Source organism: Carassius gibelio, chromosome A11 (genome assembly GCF_023724105.1).
Source record: "Carassius gibelio isolate Cgi1373 ecotype wild population from Czech Republic chromosome A11, carGib1.2-hapl.c, whole genome shotgun sequence".
NCBI lineage: Eukaryota > Metazoa > Chordata > Actinopteri > Cypriniformes > Cyprinidae > Carassius > Carassius gibelio.
In genome coordinates, this window is record NC_068381.1 from 17,107,638 (window position 1) to 17,128,118 (window position 20,481).

The 20,481-nt window shown below is 38.0% G+C and overlaps 1 protein-coding gene across 8 annotated transcripts in view; it reads left to right on the forward strand.

The window, feature by feature from the left end:
* Nucleotides 1–547: 547 nt before the first annotated feature.
* Nucleotides 548–20,481, forward strand: part of mast3b (microtubule associated serine/threonine kinase 3b) — a 32,154-nt gene continuing 12,220 nt past the window's right edge. Inside the window, exons 1-15 of one of the 8 annotated variants that reach the window (XM_052610157.1) lie at nt 709–1,033; nt 5,035–5,121; nt 7,443–7,525; nt 8,610–8,685; nt 8,893–8,913; nt 9,228–9,306; nt 9,477–9,634; nt 11,865–11,940; nt 12,017–12,226; nt 18,620–18,721; nt 18,799–18,931; nt 19,020–19,090; nt 19,184–19,272; nt 19,924–20,132; nt 20,302–20,440. In XM_052610157.1, the coding sequence (XP_052466117.1) occupies nt 990–1,033; nt 5,035–5,121; nt 7,443–7,525; nt 8,610–8,685; nt 8,893–8,913; nt 9,228–9,306; nt 9,477–9,634; nt 11,865–11,940; nt 12,017–12,226; nt 18,620–18,721; nt 18,799–18,931; nt 19,020–19,090; nt 19,184–19,272; nt 19,924–20,132; nt 20,302–20,440 (1,577 nt within the window). In that variant the 5' untranslated portion in view covers nt 709–989. Of the gene's footprint in view, nt 1,034–5,034; nt 5,122–6,349; nt 6,836–7,442; nt 7,526–8,609; nt 8,686–8,892; nt 8,914–9,227; nt 9,307–9,476; nt 9,635–11,864; nt 11,941–12,016; nt 12,227–18,619; nt 18,722–18,798; nt 18,932–19,019; nt 19,091–19,183; nt 19,273–19,923; nt 20,133–20,301; nt 20,441–20,481 lie in introns of those variants that run through there. The other 7 variants (XM_052610158.1, XM_052610159.1, XM_052610160.1 and 4 more) reach the window with 7 other exon arrangements.

Genomic DNA, 20,481 nt, shown 5'->3' on the forward strand with positions numbered 1-20,481 from the left:
TGCTGCTCTGTCACAGGAACATGCACAGGAAATCATGTCGCTCCTTTTGCAAAGTGCATTCCTAACGACTACTTATTGGCACGCACGTGCCCTACTCATTTCAAAGTCCCCACTCCAAGGGGATAAGGATGAACACTTCCATTTTTCCTGGGAACCGTTCGGTACCGTTACTAGTATGGCACACCCCATTACAAAGTGTGGTTCTAGCAGCTAGGAGTCTGCTCAGGTAGCAGCGGCAGTAGAATTAGTCCGGTGAAGAGGTGTTCCACCATAACCTTGCTGTAAGGTTAAACTGATATTTTAAGGTTAAAAACGTACATACAGCTGCTTTAATTGCACAAATTAGAAATGTATTTCCATTAATAACGGAACAGTGACTACTATAGTTTATAGGAATAAGACTAATTGAAAATATATTTAATAGTAAATTCAGAACAACAGTAGAATAAGTATAGTAGAACAAAAACATAACAAAAGTTATAATGAATAAATGTTAACACAGCTTGCCACACAAACAGCTCATTGGTCAAAAACTGCTTCTTATGCCATGCAAATTGTAATTACATGCTAGTTTATCAATGTAAAATGTCATATGAATATTGAAATGACAGTTTCCAGTGGTCTTTCGGGTTGTTTTCCTTTTTTTCTCTTTTCTTTGAGTGTTTGTTTTTTTCCACCTGAGTGTTTAAGCACACCTCCTCTTTGCAATCACATGGGAGATGTGACCGCACCATTCAATCTCAATCATCTCTCACTCGCTCTGCGTACCCGAGTCACTTTCGCTGAGAGATCTCTTTAACTAAAAGTGTTCCTTGAGAATTTGTCTATTTTAAGGAAGTCTCTACACCAGCACAGCACAACCTCTCACGCTGTCGTTTGGCAGATGTTAAACGACGATGTGTAAACAATGGGCACTTTGTGTCGTCTCGCGTGAGATCTGAAACAAGCTGCTTATTTTCACCTGACCGCGCTTCACGGGATTCTTAGAGATGAAGAGGAGAGACAAGCTGAAAATCCCCTCCCTCACTTTGGAGTAAGCGTAAATATGTTTTTTCCATTTCTCAAATGTTGGTATTGAATGATTTTCTCGCGACGGGGGAACCCCCCCGGAACTGATGAGTGAGTTTGTTGAGTCGAGCCGGCGGCGAAATTGTACAAAATAATCCCTTCGTTTACTGATTTCTCTTCATTCCCCGTGTGTTTTAGGGTTGGTATTGGTGTTAACTAAAGCGCTAACAGTAAGCAGTGAAGTGTCGGTAGCGCGTTCTCATTCACAGTGTTTGGTGTACGGAAGAAAATGCTGTTCAACGTTAAGCGATCAATCTGTTACAATAAGGATTATTACTTGATTATGGAGTAAATTTATCATTTTGTGACGTGAAACAAGTTTTGTATTTGTTTCATGCGCATTACCCAACCAGTTAGTTTCTTAAACCTTAAAACCAAAATGTATGTAATTTCTTTAAATGTCATATATGATATATGGCTTCTTCTGTTTCAGCTTACACTGTAGAAAAATATAGACATTTTAATGTTAAAATAATGATACAGTAAAACTGTTAACTGTATAATCTTTACAAAATAAACATTTATATATTTAAGAGCCTTCACGTGTAATTTTACTGCACAAATTACCGAAAAATGTGTTTTTGACGTAAAAAGTATGAATTGCCTTATTTAACCGCAGTAAAATATTGTTAAAATAAATTTAAGTAAAAATGTGTCGCCTTGTTTATGGAGAAAAAAGAAAAACAGTAAAAGTTCTCATAAAAGCTTGATTTTCTTTTTCTTTTTCTTACACGTTTCCAAGTTTGTTACCTTTCATGTTGTTTAGTTAAAGGATTCGTTCACTTCTAGAATATAAATTCCCTGATAATTTACTCGCACCCATGTCATCCGTGATGTTCACTTCTTTCTTTCCTCAGCTCAGTCGGAGAGAAATTGTAGTTTGTGATGAAAACATTCCAGGATTTTTCTTCATATAATGGACTTCAATTGGGACCAACAGGTTGAAGGTCCAAACTGCAGTTTCAGTACAGCTTCAAAAGGCTCTACACGATCCCAGCTGAGGAATAAGGGTCTTATCTAGCAAAATGACTTGCCATTTAAAAAAAAAAAAAACATTCATATACTTTTTAACCACAAATGGACTTCAGGCATTGCATAGTCTGATTGGATAGGTCATGCAGATGGAAGCACCGACCCAGTGTTTACAAAGCGAATATGCAAAGAAAGTCGAACACCCTTTACAAAAAGAAGGTTAATCAGCGATGTCAGACGATTTTGAAGTTGGAGTAGAAACTGAGATGGAGTTTTTCACCCACTAAGGTGTACATAGACGAAGTCCTATCCGTGCGCAACCTTTCCAAACCTTTTTAAAGTATATACATTTTTATTAATTAATTAAATAATTTATTTATTTAGAAAATGGCCAATGGTTAAACTAGATAAGACCCTTATTCCTTGGCTGGGATTCCTTTGAAGCTGCACTGAAACTGCAACTTGAACCTTCAACCCGCCGATCCCCATCGAAGTCCATTATATGGAGAAAAATCCTGGAATGTTTACATCGAAATCCTTAATTTCTTTGCGACTGAAGAAAGACATGAACATATCAGATGACATGGGGGTGAGTAAAATTATCAAGAAATTGTTATTCTGGAAGTGAACTAATCCTTTAATATTTACTGTATTATTTTAGTTTCATGAGTGTTACCCTAACAGTGTTTGTGTACTGTTGGCGGTTAATACATAAGCCCACTTGTTGTTATTGTATTTTTATTGTACATTTTTAAAAAACAATAGTTTTAGAGTGTATTTACGAGTACTGTACATTTAATTGTTATTGCTTATTAGTCCGAATTGTCTTCACTATAGTTTCTTCCTGCGAAATGTCCTTTTATTGGAATAATTGTTATAATCACATAACATCACATTACAGTTTGAATACTTGCAGATGTGCTTTCTATTGAGTGAACTCTCGAATCACACTTTCAGGATCCTACTATGAGTCGAGCTTTTAAGTGAGAACACGAGTCTGAGTGTTCTGACACTTTCCTTATCGCATCCGTAATGTTTTCCTGCGTTTCTGACACTTCCTTCTGCCTGCCTTCAACATGCTCACTGCCGCTTTCCAACCCCGTCCTCCCACTCTGAACTGGGAGGGAATATAGCCGACCCCACGGCCCACTACATTCCCAATCCCAGTGTGGAGGAGCCCATATCCAGAGCCTTTCGTCAGCGAAAGCAACTCCCTGTTTGATTGAGGATCACTGCTGATTTACAGGGATTTTCAGCTCTGGGTTCCAAAAGCACTGCATTGTGTCAATAAGAAAGATACAAAGCTCTTCATCAGATGCTGCTTTGCTTATTCTGAATGCACAGAGAATGGTTGAAAGCAGCATAACGTCAGATTGTTAAGCACAGGGGGGTAGTATTCACAGTTGGGTCGTCTCCAGTTTTCTCTCTTCACCATGACAACATCTTCACACTTCTAGAGCGCTTGTTGCAATCGCTTGCGGTGAGAACATGCAAACTGCCAGACAGTGGCAGCCCTATTTGTACAGTCATGCGTGCTTAATGTTCTGGTTAGCTTTCAGGCCACCGAAATACCCATTTGTTACGCAAAAACCAAAGTTCCTCGAAGTTCGGGGGATCATTTAGTACAAAGAGTAGAACGGTCAGTACTAAATCAGCACATTACCCACGTCAAGGGTCACAATAATCAATACCTGTCTAAACTGGCTTCCGCTAACAACATGCCTCGTGTCTGTTTTGATGTGCTCCATTAATTCTGCTTTCAGTGTGACATGTAAATACCTGTCGGGTCAGCCTGAATATGTTTTAGGCTGCTCTGCTGACTGAATGGCATGAAGGGACATGAGAAATTGTGTTTCCTGCAGTTGATGGGCTTGTCTTGATTCCACCAATGCATTTTGTGGAACTGAAAGTTATGGTGGCGGTAAACGGTAAATGACTTTGAAGGTCGCACATGAAAGTAATTTAGTGAACTTTCCTGGAAAACTCCTGCTTCCTGTAGGGCCAGATTTGACAAGGTGTTGACAAGAAAGGCGGAAATGTGAGATTATATGGTTTTATGTTGACGGAACCCTTCTAATAATCGCGTGCGTATTAGATCTTTGATTGTATGAATCATGTTGCACACATTGGCTGGTTATCATAAATGATGCATTTCATCTCAACTCCTGTGACATTTTCCATCAGGTTGAAATGATGTCATTTAAAGATGCTGTATTGATGTTAGCCATCTTGCTAACCTTCGTCAGACTAAAATAGACTGTCTCCAGTCATCCACATGCCTTGTGAGTTCAAGTTTGCTGATTGGCTGAAAAAGCGTGGGCCATGCTTAGATTTCGTTACTTCTTACAAAACCTTACAGAGTGACTAATGACAATACAGATTTAAAGATATCATAAATGCTGTTTTTTACTTTTAATTAATAAAATCCTGATAAAATAAAAATAAAATCTCAAATTCCACATAATATTAATCTGTATTCATTATTGATATTCATAATTAATGTGTATTGAGCAGTAAACATAAGACACACTAGAGACTGGAGTGAAGATGCTGAAAATTCAGCTTTGCATCACAGGAATATATAACACATTAAAGTAGAAAACTAATGATATTTCACAATATTACTGTATTACTGCAACCTCAGTGAGCATAAGAGAGTTCTTCCAAAAACATTATGAATTTTTCCCGACCCCAAGCTTTTGAACAATAATGAGACTTCTGGCCATTTAATGCATAATGTTAAGAGAATCACTTGCAGCAGCTTTAAGATGGTCTTTTCAAAGCCACTGTTCATATCTCATTCATTCATTTGTGCGTTTATGTTCTCTTTCCATCATTTCATTGCCGTGTTGCAGCACCAGTATGCCACTTAATGAATCCCTAAAGCACACTGATTTGCAGTGCTGCCGAGAGCATGAAGAAACACCAAGAACAATACAGTCCACATGCACTTAGTCAGAGCGCTAATGCATGTAAACGTGTCTTGCTTTACAGTTTGTCACCCAGCCAGAGTCCCATCATCCTGAGTCCATGCAGTCCAGGCAGCCCCTGCAGTCCTTTACAATCCCTTCACCCCTGGAGGTAAGACAGCCGATCCGCATGCCAAAGCATTACATAAACCTGCTCCGGTCCTGCAGAGAGACAGAACTGTCTTCAGTTAGTCAGCATGACACACACATCTCATTGATTTATTTTTTCTCATTTAATGGGACCATCACTCATATCTATATGTAAAGCTCATGTTATTTGATTCATATGGATAGCAGAATCACCTGAGCACGACTGACTTGCTGATTTTAGTGTGGTTTGTATCCTTTTTAGAATACCCTGCAACAAGACAGTTTATTTAATATGAGAGATTTAATGTTATAATTTGATGCACATGTTAAATATATTTTAGTATATTATATGTTATGTGAGATATATGGAACAAGCTTGAAGCCCATACTGCTTCCCACAATTACATTTTTCATAATGTAAAACTCAAAACACTTTAGTAATTTTACTCACAAAAGAAATGTACACATTTGTATTTTTTCTAGATCTATCTATCTATCCATCTATCTGTCATCATAATAATTTTGTGCATATATTTTCAAACACAGAAAATAATAAATATATTTCTAAAAATCATTAATTATTATATTCGATGGTCTGACTTTGACTAACTCCCACGTGAAAATGTCATGTCACTGGGGAAAAAAACGCTTACTTTTTTACTTTGCATGTCACTTAACGTGAAAAAATGAGAAATGATTTAGAAGATGCGTAATTTATATTTCTATATAATTCCACAACAAATAAATGTAAAAAAAGTAATGATAATAAACTGAATTTTTATATATATATATATATATATATATATATATATATAAGGCTATATAATAATAATAATAATGATAATACATTATATAGCCTATTCCAGCTCTCACGTGAGGATTTGACGTCACTGGTGGAAAATCGCTTATGTTAGTTCATACCATCTTTGGGATTCACTATATCTTCCATCTTGACATGCAAAAATTATATATATTTATTAATTTAGACTAGCTCTCACGTGAAGATTTGACGTCACTGGAGAAACGCTAACATTAGGTCATACGTCCTTTTAAGATTCAACAATCACATCTTACATCTTATTCTCCTAACACGCAAAAAAAAAAATTAAAAAAAAAAAGTATTTTAGAAGAGGCAGAGTTCATATTTCGTCCACAAATTCCAAGGCGTTAAACATCTTAAAAACCGGACATCTTGTAGTTAGACCCAGAGCTATCCCTCGGCTGAGACCCAGCTCCCCTCTTCGCAGCCGGATGGTACATCCCAAGCGTATCTCCGGCAATCAATCAACACGAGAGAAACGACCACAACACAGCATCTCACCTGTAAACATGGACTCTCTCCTGCCATCCGATGAAAGTCGCTGTTTGGAAAGTAAATAGTTAATTTTGTGTCAGGTCGAGGCGATATCGGAAGATGATTAAAACAGAATGTGAACTTCTAAACTTTTACTAAGTTGCACGGCGAGTCCAGTCAAGCAGCAGCGAGCCACACAAAGAGCAGAGATGAACTGCTGCGAGCCACGCGCAGTCTCCACTTCCAGTCTATCCAGCCGAGAGGCGGACTCCTGACTCGCGGAGGGGTTCGACTCTCATTCGGGTTCGGTTACTCGGTTTCTGCTCGGACAGTTGGCACTCTAACCGTCTGCGATTATGTCTGATCCGAGCTCCTGGAGCGCGTTGCCTGGCAGCAGTAGAGCTCACTTCGTCACGGGCGCGATGCTCAAGCGATCCAAAAGGTAACGCGTGACATCAGAGGAGACATGCACGATCAAAACTTTCTAATGTGTCAACTTTTGACAAGTGACGTTGGGATTTCTCGCTCGATTAATGTAATCACGCTCTGGTCTGTACAGTGATGCTATGGTTGTGTCTCTAAACAGTGTGTTGTTTACCTAGTAGACTGTATTTTGGGCGTCGCAATCGTTTGTTTAACAAGAAGTGGCGTACTATTATAACATAGCTTTATTTTTGTGCTGTTGATGGTGGCATAGAGAAATATCTGCATGCATTGGTAGACATCTGTATCTGCAGACTAGCAAGAGACGAAGGTGCAATGCATGATGAGAAAATGACAAATGACACGCACAACTTCAGTCTCTGGGGTAATGCATGTGACAGCGGTGTTGAAGGACACCTTCTCTGATGGCTGCAGATGTTGCAGAATTACTCATAGGGTTATTCTGAAATCCAAAAAAGCTGCGTTATTGTAACACTGTTGGGAGCGCGCTGATCATTAAATCCTTTGTCACTTTCTTTGTTAACGTTGCCGTCGACCATAAAGGCTGGGCTGGATTATGTTGAAAGGTTTTTAATAATCCCTCTCCTCTTGTTTGTGTGTTGCAGCTGTCGCAGCAGTAATAGAAAGAGCCTTGGGGTTGGAACGCCGTCGCCCACCCGCCCGCTTTCACCTCTGTCCGCCCACACAGGTAATACTCGCTGTCACATGACACCCGCTGTAGGACAGCTGACACTGAGCTGGCCTGTGACCGTTGAGAGCTGGCGTAACATAAGCCTGTACGCTCCTTTAGCGTCTTACCACACTGCCTCAAGGGTTAACTTGATCGCCACCAAAAATATGAAAAAAATACAGACCTGTATGGGTTTTTTTTCTTTTCTTCAAGTCTTCACACAGCTCTCCTCCATTCAGGAGCAGTTTATCAGTAACCATGTCTCTCGACTACAAAAATGACAAAAAATAAAATTAAAGCACAACTAAAGTAGATCAAATGAATTTTGCTTTGTCTTTTCGAAGCTTTTTGATGCGTTATAATCTAAATATGATTGTGAGCAAATTTATCATCTTTCCCACGGTGATTGGAATATTTAATTAGTGACACTAATTTAAGAAATAAATCCATAAACAGAATGACAAATGATGATTATACCGAATGATTTGTTCACGTATCATCAGAATAACGTATTAAGAAATCCGCTGTATTATTTGTTTGCGAATCTGCTGAATGATTCGCCAGAACCATTTGCTCACAAATTAGCGTGAGGAATTTGTTCATGAATCAGATGAATGATTCACAAATCCGACAGAATAAGACAGTATCGGTAACCAATTGTTTTTTTTTTGTTTTTGTATGTTATATCTGTGTGTCCCTTTGCCACAAATAATGACTGTTTTCAAACTGGTTTCCCTGGCACAAACAAACACACCGCCTCGTCCAAAAAAACATTGCTCATTGGTGGAGCCTGTGTTTCCATGTCAGGCTGCTCAAAGTTGGTTTTGATTCCACCACTGTGTTTAAACTTTCTTTTGAAAAGTCAGTCTATGAGTGGCTGACTCACAGTTAGTAAGTTGGGAGATAATATTTCAAAACATTACACATGTCAGCTTTAAACCCCATAGACAGTGAATTAGACGCACATTATTGTTCCGAATGGAGATAAATGTCCTAAAGTGTGCGATTTGTGAAACATCTGTGGTCGTCTGACGTCTATTATATCCTCCAGCTTACGTAACACCGTGTGCTCTGTTGAAATTTCCTCTTGTTCTCCTTCCAGCTGCCAGCAGCCCTCTGGACAGCCCACGAAATGTGTCCACTGCTATGTGCTCTCTCAACTTCCCTTTCGCCCGCAGGTAGACAAACGCTCTTTGTCATTATTTTCTTGTTCGTTAAATGGATGACAGACCAGCATTCTGAATATTTATCAGCATTAACCACATTGTTACCCAAGTGTCCGGTTCACACTATGTACAGCTGACTCATTTATTCCTATACATTTTTCTGTATAGAGCTCACTAAGTTATATTCTCTCTTGTTCATCCCTCTTTATTTCTTCTCAGCCACCTGGCTCGAGCTGACAGGTAGCCAATCTCTTTTTAACACAATGACGTAGCCGAACCTTAGTCACCTCATGTATTTCTGCGACTCTGTGTACTCTTTATAAACTTCCTGTTATTTTTTATTTTTTATTCTTTGCATCACCATTTAAATAAAAAAAAAAGGAAGATTGACTTGGATTGAATATTGGCATCGTAGTACATGATAAACTGTTGCCATTTTTGCCGTCTTCTATATGCATATTTAACTTTCTATTTAATTGAAAGTTTATGAAGAAAGCTGTTAATTAAGGAATATAATTGTGTGTCCTGAAATGCTCTCTGTTTTCTCTTTGTAGAGCGGAAGGGAGACGGTGGTCTCTGGCTTCACTTCCATCCTCAGGTTACGGGACCAACCCTCCCAGCTCAACGGTCTCAGTATGTGGCTCTCATTTATCTGTTATTAAGTCTTGTGTGTTCCATTAAAAATACAATGAACAGCATTTGCTTTGACCTGACATGAGGATGCACAAATAAATACAGAATGTTTGTCAGAACTTTCCATTGTAGCCATGTATGTGGAGTAATGTTTGTTTGTTGTTTTCCAGTCATCATCTTCATCACAGGAACGCCTGCACCAGCTTCCATACCAACCCACACAGGACGAGCTTCATTTCCTGTTCAAACACTTCCGAAGTTCGGAGAGCATGACTGATGAAGATGGGCGGCCCTCACCGTTTATACGACCCCGGTCACGTAGCCTTAGGTAAACAAAAACACACATGCACGCATTAATTGCAGCATAGGATGCCACTGTTTGCATTTTATTAATATGGCTATTAGGGTTTGATCATTTAATACCCTTGAGTAGTGTTTCTTGACCGGACAGAGTTTTAATAGATCTGCATTAACTATATCAGACGTATGACTTGGACTTATTGAGTTGTTGTTCATGGAGGGCATTAGAGTTCACGTCTGGCTTTCACTATTTTTTACTATTTTTGTCGTCTGCTGTTGACAATATTAGTGAAATGGCAAAAAAAACTAATATATGCAATGACTGTGATTTGCATAGTCAAAATAGATTTTTCAAATGGATTGAGAACTTTTTTGTTATATATAGCTCTTTTGTTTTAGGCCATGTATTTAGGTTAAATCCACAAATAAAATATTAAGGTTTAATCTGGATCTGTCAAAAATAAATAATGTAAATCAATGGTTTCCGGAATGACAGAACTTTTACTTGTGGGTGAAATGTCCCTTTAAAGACCACTTTTTAAATTTATTTGGTGCCTTTGCACCCTTTTTGGAAACTTGAAAGCATAAATCCCAAATTTATCGTAACTGTATGGAAACGAACAACAAAGAAAGTCATATTGGTTTGAAATAAATACATTTATGCATTTAGCAGTCGTTTTTATCTAAAATGACTTCCAGAGCATTCAGGCTAATGTTTTTTACATGAGGATGAGTAAACCATGACAGATTTTTCCCTCTTCTTGTCAGATGAGTGGACTCCTGACTAATAGGAATATCCAGGCTTTCCCCAACAAAACAAAACTAAACAAAAGGAGCGTTTTTATTTTGCAAAAGAACCTCCCTCAAGGCTGAGTCAGAGAAGAGACGGATTTTCCCGTGTTGTAATTGAACACTGGGGTTTGAAATTTGCATCTGACCAGTTGATATGCCAGATGATGAGTCTGAAGTAGAAACTAAAATCTAATGAGGTGTTTTTTTCTGGTTTATGAGGCTACAGACTGCGGTGCAACACCTCACCTTTAGCCCATATCTCTGGAGGATTCAGAGCTTTAGATGTCCACCCACAGTGCTTCATGCTTCAAACAGGGCGCTCGCGCAAACAAAACACTGCTCGCTCGGTTTTTGAAATGAAAGAGGTTTAGTTGGTATGTTTGTCAGTAAAGTATTTAACCGTCAGTCTACACGATGGCAGTTTTTGTTAGTGATGCAATGGAATATTTTCTGCCTTTGGTTTCAAGCAGAAATATTTTTGAAGGGCCAGAATCATTGAATGGACCAGTCAGGGTTGGTACGGTCACGAAAAACCTGGAAAACTCTTGGAATTTTAAAGCAGCGATTTCCAGGCTTGGATTAGTTTTGGAAAAATGATTAAAACCCCAGAAAGTTTAGGAAAAGTCATCTCTGATGACAAAAATCTCTATGCAAGAGAATGTGTTTTTTAATTCGGTCCTGAATTTCAGTGTGGTATGTGAATATATTACCTAGTTCTACTCATTTACACAGGTTTCGCATTTAGACTGTGGGAAATCCCACAAACATTTATTTAATATAGCATACGGGTTAGATGTAAATAAATTCACACAGAATATCAGATCGAATCAGTCATATGAATACAGCATGAGTGATTCAGCGGCGCCGCATCTTCTCTCTCTTTCACTCTCTCAAAACAGCTTCAGCCTGCACACTGTGATACGAGATTCTTGCTTGCGTTTTGGGACTGTTGACAGAATTGTCACTTGTCTAAATTGGGCCGTTACTGCACTTTCACAAAACTGTATTATTTGCACATATTTTTAAGTGCTTTTAAACCATTGCTTAGTCGCGCGCACATAATGCGCGATAATATTATTATATATATAATATTATTTAATAATATTAAACAAATAGAAAGCAAATAAGTAGCATCAGTAGTGATTAATTTTAGTTAACATATGCTATGGTAAATTTGAACATAGATTTTTCGTCTTATTTCTTGTAAAATAATGGAACATTAGGTCATGAATATTGTCTCAAAAGTCATGAAAATGTATTGGTAAAAATATGTATGAACCCTAGATGTTAAATTAGCATTTTTCTGTATTTTGATCGTGTCAGTGTATATTTCAGCGTGGATAAACTACCCCAGGTAAACATGTTAGCTATTTGGATGCTAGTGCTGAATTAACAGTATCTATTTATCATTTTCAGTTAGGGCCCAATACACTGCTAGTTTTCATCTGTTGTTCTTCTTGTTTTAGCCCTGGACGAACTGGCGGCTCTTTTGATCATGAAATCATAATGATGAACCATGTCTATAAGGAGCGTTTTCCAAGGGTATGTAGTGCCAGCAGATTATTGCCAGTTTTTCCTCTACAAATCTGAGATACCTAATGTTCTCTCTGCTGTGCAGGCCACCGCTCAGATGGAGGAGCGTTTGCTGGAAGTCATCAGGCAGTTTTCTCCCGACAGCACCCTACCGTTGGGAGACGGCGTCCTGGGATTTATCCAGCACCAGTTGGTGGAGTTGGCCAGGGACTGTCTGGATAAATCCCAGAAGGGCCTGATCACATCCCTGTACTTCATAGAGCTGCAGGATAAACTGGAAAAAATGCTGCATGAGGTGAGGCCGGAATTTCTAGAAAGTTTCCTGTTCAGTGGCAGTTGTTTGGGTTTGAGACTAACTGTTGATGTTGGAGACGTGGACTGCACATGCTTTGACTTGTGGCACCTGCATACGGGCAGTAAGACTACAAAAACATTACAGCGACACAGTAGCTAGATTCACCTGATCTGTGTTTTGGTCGACAGCCATATTTACTAACAATTGTTAATTTCAGATTAGTTACATATTAATTACATATTAGTTTCATATTAGTAACGTATTAGTTACATATCACGGACAGGATGAGATACTGATTTCAGTTACTTGTTCATAAAGGGTCTCACAGAACATTGGGATCTTATTGGAATTTTGTGAGTTTAGACATTTTAATCATCATTTAAAACAATATATATATCACACCATAAGATATTTTACAATCTGAACTAGCCTTTGTGTTGTCATCATCATATTTTTCCAGACGTTATTAGAGAAATTTGTGCTTCACAGATGTGCTTTGTGATTGTAATCCTGTCTGAATCTGTGAAGTCTGTGTTTCAGAGCAGATTACCAACTGTTTTCGTCAAACTCCATGATCCTCTGAGAAATCGAATCATGTCCGAATGCGAATATCTGTGATTGCCGACAGAGGGTTTTTTTTCACAGCGCACTTTCTTGTGTGTTTTGCCCAATATTAACTATTGGAGATGCTCTTACTACTGCGCACATTTTCTTTGTTTGCCTCTCAGCGAAGAAATAAAAAAATAAAAATCAATAGATGCAAGCAAAAAATGGTAATATTATTGATCTGCATGTAACCTGACCACATTCTCAAAATTTGTAGATGACTGCTAAAAGTCTTAGATAGTCAGTCGTAAAGCTGTGTGATAAATCACATTATAATCTTGATTTCTGCTTCTCTTGATTTTAAGCATAATTGTTTAATAATCATGATTCTATTTTTCAGCAAAATAATCGTGATTAAGCTTTTATCCATTATCGTTCAGTCCCAGTCAATCGGATATAGAATGCAATTTTCATGCACTGAACAAAAAAATTGTTTAGGGTTTACTTTGAAAAACCTTTAACCCAGAAATCGCTAGTGAATTTCACAAATAATTGCAAACAAATGTGAAAACATTCAATGGAAAGATTTAGAATTATCTAGTAAAACATACAATCTTTGTTTTATTTACAACTTCGCTTTACAACTTCTAATGTCTGTGCGCCATAAGTTTGAATCTAGTTTGACTTTGGTCAACAAGTCCTCTTCATTATTGCATGAACAATTATTTCAGGCGAAGATATGTTACTTTAGCCGGTGTCAGCTTGGTAACGCTGTCCTGTTCTGATTATCCCGAAGCCAGCAGGTGGTCTGTGATGGTGGTTGTGGTTTGGCAGGAATATCAGGCTGGCGGTGACACCAGGGCATGGTTGGCTTCTGTCACTGCTGTCTTAGTGTGCTGCTCTGTTTGCTTTAAGGGGTTAGAAACATCACTCATTCTCAACAACAGTCCATTTCCCCTAAAGAGTGTGATATCCGCCTCATTGCCCAATGTGTTGTTATTCTATAAATACTTTCTTTCTTTCTTTTTTTTTTTTACACCCAGCAAAAAAAGAGCTTGCAGAGTTGGCTGCATGCACGTACATTTACATACAAGCGTTTTCGTGTAATTGCACGTGTCGTTTTGTGTATAAATGTGTGCAATGCATACCCTGCAGCAGAGGTTTTGATTAGAAATATAGATCTCCCTGTTAAAGCTCCATGCTCATCTTTGCAACTACAGGGTGTTAGTTTCCATAGCAACCCTTACGCCCACCCTGTATGTAGTGTTCAGACAACCCCAGGCGAAACTCAGCGCGCTGTCAGATCGCTGCTGTGCGCTGGATGTCGTGCTCATAGATAAGGCTATTAAAGTGTTTCCCACTTGCCTTAGTCAGCGGTGCCAAGCGCAGGGCCCCAGATGCTGCAGTCATGCCGCAGTTTAGCTGTTCTTACCGTTCAGTCATCAACCTGTTGTGACGGATAATAAAATTGTGGTTTTGAGCTGGTTTGTGGTTACATCAGTCCACTCTGCACTGTTCCTCTGTCATTCTCTGCTCCCTTCTGGGAGCTCATTGTCTTTGCCGATTTATTTTCACTGGCGTTATGAAAAAAAATAGTCACAGATAAGTCATGTTAGTGTACAAGTCACATTTTGTTATTACATTCAGAAGAAATGTAAAATATTGGTAATCGAACAATTAATGTAAACTCAAAAATCCTTTAAAGGGGTCTTATGATGTTGCTAAAAAGAACATTATTTTGTGTATTTGGTCTAATGCAATGTGTTTCTGCGGTTTAAGGTTCAAAAAACTAATTATCTTACACATAATGTACATTATTGTTGCTGCTCTATGCCCCGTCTTTCTGAAACGCATAGATTTTTACAAAGCTCATCGTTCTGAAAATATAGGTGTGCTCTGATTAATCAGCTATCCAGTGCGTTGTGATTGGCCGAATACCTGAAGCGTGTGACGGAAATGTTACAAAAATAACATTATATACTTAGTAACAAAATATACTTTGTGGTAAACAAACACTTATGTAAAATGTAACAAAATACATAAAATCACAATTATAACTAGTAGCCAGCAGCAGAGGAGCAATTATTTGCTTAGACTTTCATTTTTAGTTTTTCTCTATATTTTGAAATTATAAAATCTATTATAAAACAAAATCATCAAGAAATCAGATTTTTGTCAGAATTGTAAACTTTTTTGTGTGTATGAAATAATAATAATAATAATAATAATAATAATTTGCTACTAAACCACACACATCACTGAAGTTGGCTAGCTACATTTGCTAGAAAAATAATGGTACATTTTTATAAGAATGGAATATATACATTTTCTGTATATAAAAAGTAGATTTAGTACTTGTTACTGTTAATAAAAGTACATTTTGTATGCATCTCAACTCGAGCTTAGTGCTTTACTGTCAAATCAATATAAACAAAAGAAAAATAAACAAGAAATGTGTAGTAACTGCACTTATTAACGCAAAACAATAGTCATTTTATGATTAAATGGTCTTTATTTTGAACACCCCCACACATCAACTCCCCAGTGCTACCAAATCTACTCCTAGCACCACCATCTGCAAAACTGCTCTCAAATTATATTCTGAAGCCCTGTAGCATGTTGGTGAATTTGGGGGTGGAGCTATCAAGAGGGGGTTGTGATCCTTTTGAGTAGGAGCATGTTGGTTTTGGTGAAATCAAGTATCAGCGTTTCTCAGAAATCGCTTACTACACCTTTAATACAACAGTTTTTTCTAAATGGGGAAAAAATCGTATTTTCAGACTTTTGGACATTTATTAGCTTCATGAATAATTATTGAATGTCGAACCCCATGTTGCGCTTGGTCCTTGAGTAAAAATGACTGTGTAAACAGTAAGGACAGCCTGAAGCTGGGCATCATTATAAAGCTCTGTGCTGCAGGGGCACAAGCCACAGCCGAGTCTGAGCTGCCATCTGCTTATGATGGAGAGAGACTGGCTGGCTGCAGAGCTAAAAAAGGAAACGGTTCATTGTTTTGATGTGACGGTTCATGTCGAGTTAGAAGCATCCATGTTTCCCTCAAACCCCTCTCGCAGTGGCATTTGGCTTTCTGCGAAACATGAGTCACACATCTTATCGTGCTGTGAGGCTCTTTAATTCGGAGCATGTCTCCATCACTTTGTTCAGCTTCATCAAATGCATAAAAATGCAATAATTGTAGTTTTTTCGTAGGAGTCGCCTGACCGAGCGTGTTCCTTTGTTTACTCAGCTTTCCTCCTAAACAGCCTTACATGAGGAGACAGCAGCTCAAGAAGGATTCAGAGTGTTTTTATGCTCTCTGTCTCAGATGTTTGGGTTTAGGATTTATAATATCTGAATAACTCTCAACGTTTTGCTCGATCTTTAGATTGTGCCATCTAATGCATCTCAAATCCAGATTCAAGGAGTATGCAGAGTTGATTAAAATTCACACGAGCGCCTGGAAAGGATTTGATCCTGTAGCACAAGTAGCTCATTACCTCCCACTCCCGCATCCCACAAGCCAGCAGATTCCCCAGCACAAGAAATAACATTCCTGTCACTTCGCCAAAATACTGTCCAGTGTTCAGAACGGATACAGTGTTCTTCTGTCTATTTGATGATCAGCACAGTATGCTGCTGAAATCATGTGCCTTATTAAATTAACTCACACCTTCAGTTTTGTGACTCTTTTTTTTTTTTCTTTAAGTCCACTTATGTTAGTCAATATTTCATGCTTAAAATAGTCATACATTTTAATTTATGACCATTTTCCACCGTTGCTCTCCCCCCTTTTAATTAAGTAGACTTTTAAAACAAGAAAACAAAGAAATGTATACTTTTATTTAGCAAGGATGCTTCAAATGGATCAAAAGTCACCGCAAAGGCTTTTATGATATTACATAAGATTTCTGTTTCGGATAAATGCTGTTCTTTTTGAAATTTTTATTTATCAAATAATCCTGAAAAAAAAGTAAAAAAATTTTTTTTAAAAAAGACACAGCTGAACTGTTTTCAACATTGATAATCAGAAATGCTTCATTTCTGAAGGATCGTGTGACACTGAAGACTGGAGTGAAGATGCCAAAAAATTCAGCTTTGCATCACAGGAATAAATTACATTTTTAAATATATTCACATACAAATTGTAGTATTTCACAATTACTGTTTTTAATGTGGTGACTTATTTAAAAAATATGGAATAGCAATTTACATATTTTCATAGATGGACAACTGTTGACAACTGATGGACAACTCCCAAAATGAAAATTGACATTTAATATTACTCCATTTGAAATAGTAACTCAGTTAACACATTGTAAAAGTAATTAGTTACTCCGCAAAGTAACTGTGACGTTATTTTTTATGTTCCATAATGCTATTATGTCATATAACATCTTTAATATATAAGATGTTTATATTAACTGATTGAAGAATAAAAACACTAAGTATTTTAGAAAATGTTGTATTTATTTGAACTCAATAGATTGCAGCCTGCCATATGATATGCATAGAAATAAAACATATAAAAAATAAATATTGAAAATAAAATTCAAGTGCAAAATTAAGACAAATTTAAACTTGGGTAAAAAGAAACAGGGAAACCTGGCCATTATTGCAAATCTCCGTAAATTAGGCCTAACGTTACTGCACAATGAACAGAACACTATCCCAGATGCAAATAGAGCGTCTGTCGCGAGTGATTTTAATGTTAAATCAATGCAAAGACGCGAATAGACAACCTCCGAAAATCAGCGAAACACATTCTTAAATAGACGCTGTCTTTATAAATAAACCACATATTTGGGTTTTAAACAACTACATCCTCGCATGAAATACTTTTAAAACTAGATTTATTCCCGCAAGTCGCGTCTGGTGTGAACACAGCATTAAATATTCATTACAGTAAAATGTTAGCATGTGTTGATGTGAGGTGGTTCATAAGATTTGAGTTGCTTAAGGCGACGTGGATAAAATCTTTTTTCCTGGGCATACCGTGCATGTTACAGAAACATTCTCGCCTTTAATTCCCGGTACTTCCAGTTCGAGAACGCCATTGTCGCTGATGCCGTCCTGTGTTTAGTGGTTGTCAAAGCGTGCAGTGGAGGAGTGAGAAAGCGTAAGCAGGGCACCGCCCACCCAGCCAATCATCATCGGATTTGCAACGGTGTCAGGCAGCTGATGTGCAGCCACTAGCCAAAGCATGACACCTCGCGCTTTATTCAACCAAACTGTAGTAACGCGACACTTTACATTCTCAGTAACGATAACGGCGTTGCAATGACGGGAAAAGTAATTAATTTACTGTTACTGAAAATTTAACTCCGTTAGTAACACCGTTATACTTTAACGCCGTTACTCCCAACACTGTGTGTGTGTGTGTGTGTGTGTGTGTGTATATATATATATATATATATATATATATATATATTACTTTAATTGTTTTTAAATATATTATTAAACTTAGTCTGATTACTATGTTTCTTATTTTTTTATGTAAAGCACTTTATATGAAATGTGCTATATAAATAAAATTGCCTTGCTTTACCCATTAAATAAACTTTTTTTTCAGCTAGATTAAAACTTGAATTTAGTTTTCTGTTTCTAGAAAAATTTATAATTTAGATGCATCACTAGTCAAAACATATCAGAAGTGCTAACTGGTTTGGTTAGTGATTTGAACAAAAAACTTCCTTTTTTTTTTTTTTTTTTTTTTTTTCATTGCCGGATGTTTTCAGTTGCTAAAATCGGTGCATCACTTACTATCTCTACTACATCCAACTTAATACCTCCCACATCCATAGATCAGCACTATTTGTCCCGTTAACAGATTGTGTGTGTCTCACTAAGGCTCTGGAGCGCTCTGAGAGTGAGGAGGTTTCAGTGATCACGCAGCTGGTGAAGAAGATCCTCATCATTATATCACGGCCGGCACGACTGCTGGAGTGTCTGGTGAGCTTCTGCAGCTACACTCATTCACAGTCCCAAAACCCAGCTCCTGATTTTCACATCCATCTCTCTCTGTGCAGGAGTTCGACCCTGAGGAGTTTTACCATCTACTAGAGGCTGCAGAAGGCCACGCCAAAGCCGGCCAGGGCATCAAAACGGATATTCCCCGCTATATAATCAACCAACTCGGACTCAACCGTGATCCCCTTGATGGTGAGATTATCTTGTGGTGGTTTTGTTTCCGAAAGCCTGTCAGTTCCTCTTAGGCTCATGTTGTGGTGTCCTTCATCTTTTTTGACAGAAGTCGTGCAGCTCGAGGAGCAGTATGACTCCGGCCCCACACTGACAGTCGATTCGGAAGAAACCGCTGAAGTAAATGCACCACAAGAAGAGCTGAAGCATTAAAAAGCCTCGCTAGGTTTGGTAAGACGTCACTAATGATATGTCTCTTCCTGTTGCTTCCAGCAGAATAAATCTTTACCCGCACCACTGCGAAGAAAACCCTTGGAGAGTGACTTTGAGACTATAAAACTCATCAGTAATGGGGCTTATGGGTAAGCAAATCACATGACTACATAAACTTTATAAAATACATGTAGACGGTGGCAATGTTTCTTTAAAATACCGTTTCTTATGTTCTATGTATGTTTTAATCTTAAATATGAAAAATAGACATAATACATAAAGAAAAATCTAAATAAATAAAGTAATAAAGTATTGAGTTTGGTCTGAGGGCAGATGAGTTTAGGGCCATAATTTTGTAATAAAATAAAGAGAAAGTCAAATAAAATGGTGTATTTGGGATTATCTGATGACTTTCAAAATGGAAATGTTGATCATTTAAAGGGATAGCTCACCCGAAAGTGAAAATGGTTACCATTTACTCCCATTCTTCTCGTTCCAAACCTCTTATATATATATTTTTTTTCCTTCTGCTGAACACAAAAGAAGATATTTTGAAGAATTGGGGTAACCAAAGAGTTTTTGATCCCCATTGACTACCATTGTATGGAGAAAAATCAATGGGGTCCAGAAATGGTTTGCTCACCAATATCTTTTGGAAAAACAGGATTTTCAAAATCCCTTCAATAACTAATTTAGTAACCATGTTTTACTCAAGAATCAGTGTCTCCATGTCTTCAAGATCAGGAAGCTCCTAGATCGTTCCCCAAGCGTCTTACTTATGTTCTCCATCCGTCCCGCAGGGCTGTGTATCTGGTGAGGCATAAAGAAACTCGGCAACGTTTTGCGATGAAAAAGATCAACCGACAAAACCTGATTCTGCGGAACCAGATCCAGCAGGTGTTTGTGGAGCGAGACATCCTGACGTTTGCAGAGAATCCCTTCGTGGTCAGCATGTTCTGCTCCTTCGAGACCCGCAGACATCTGTGCATGGTCATGGAGTACGTGGAAGGTAAAGCAGAGAGAGAGAGAGAGAGAGAGAGAGATAGAAATTATTAGTAGTTATAATTTATTATTATTATTATAAATCTTAATTTCTCGCTGTTTATATTTAATTGATTAATTATTGTTAAAATATGTAATGTAACATGTAAGTATTTCTGGGCTACACTGATTTCCAGGTGGCGACTGTGCCACTCTGCTGAAGAACATGGGCCCACTTCCTGTGGAAATGACCAGGATGTACTTTGCAGAGACGGTTCTGGCGCTGGAGTACCTGCACAGTTACGGCATCGTGCACCGAGATCTCAAACCAGACAAGTGAGAAAAGAACGGCAAGCCTTATGCATGCCACCGTCTGT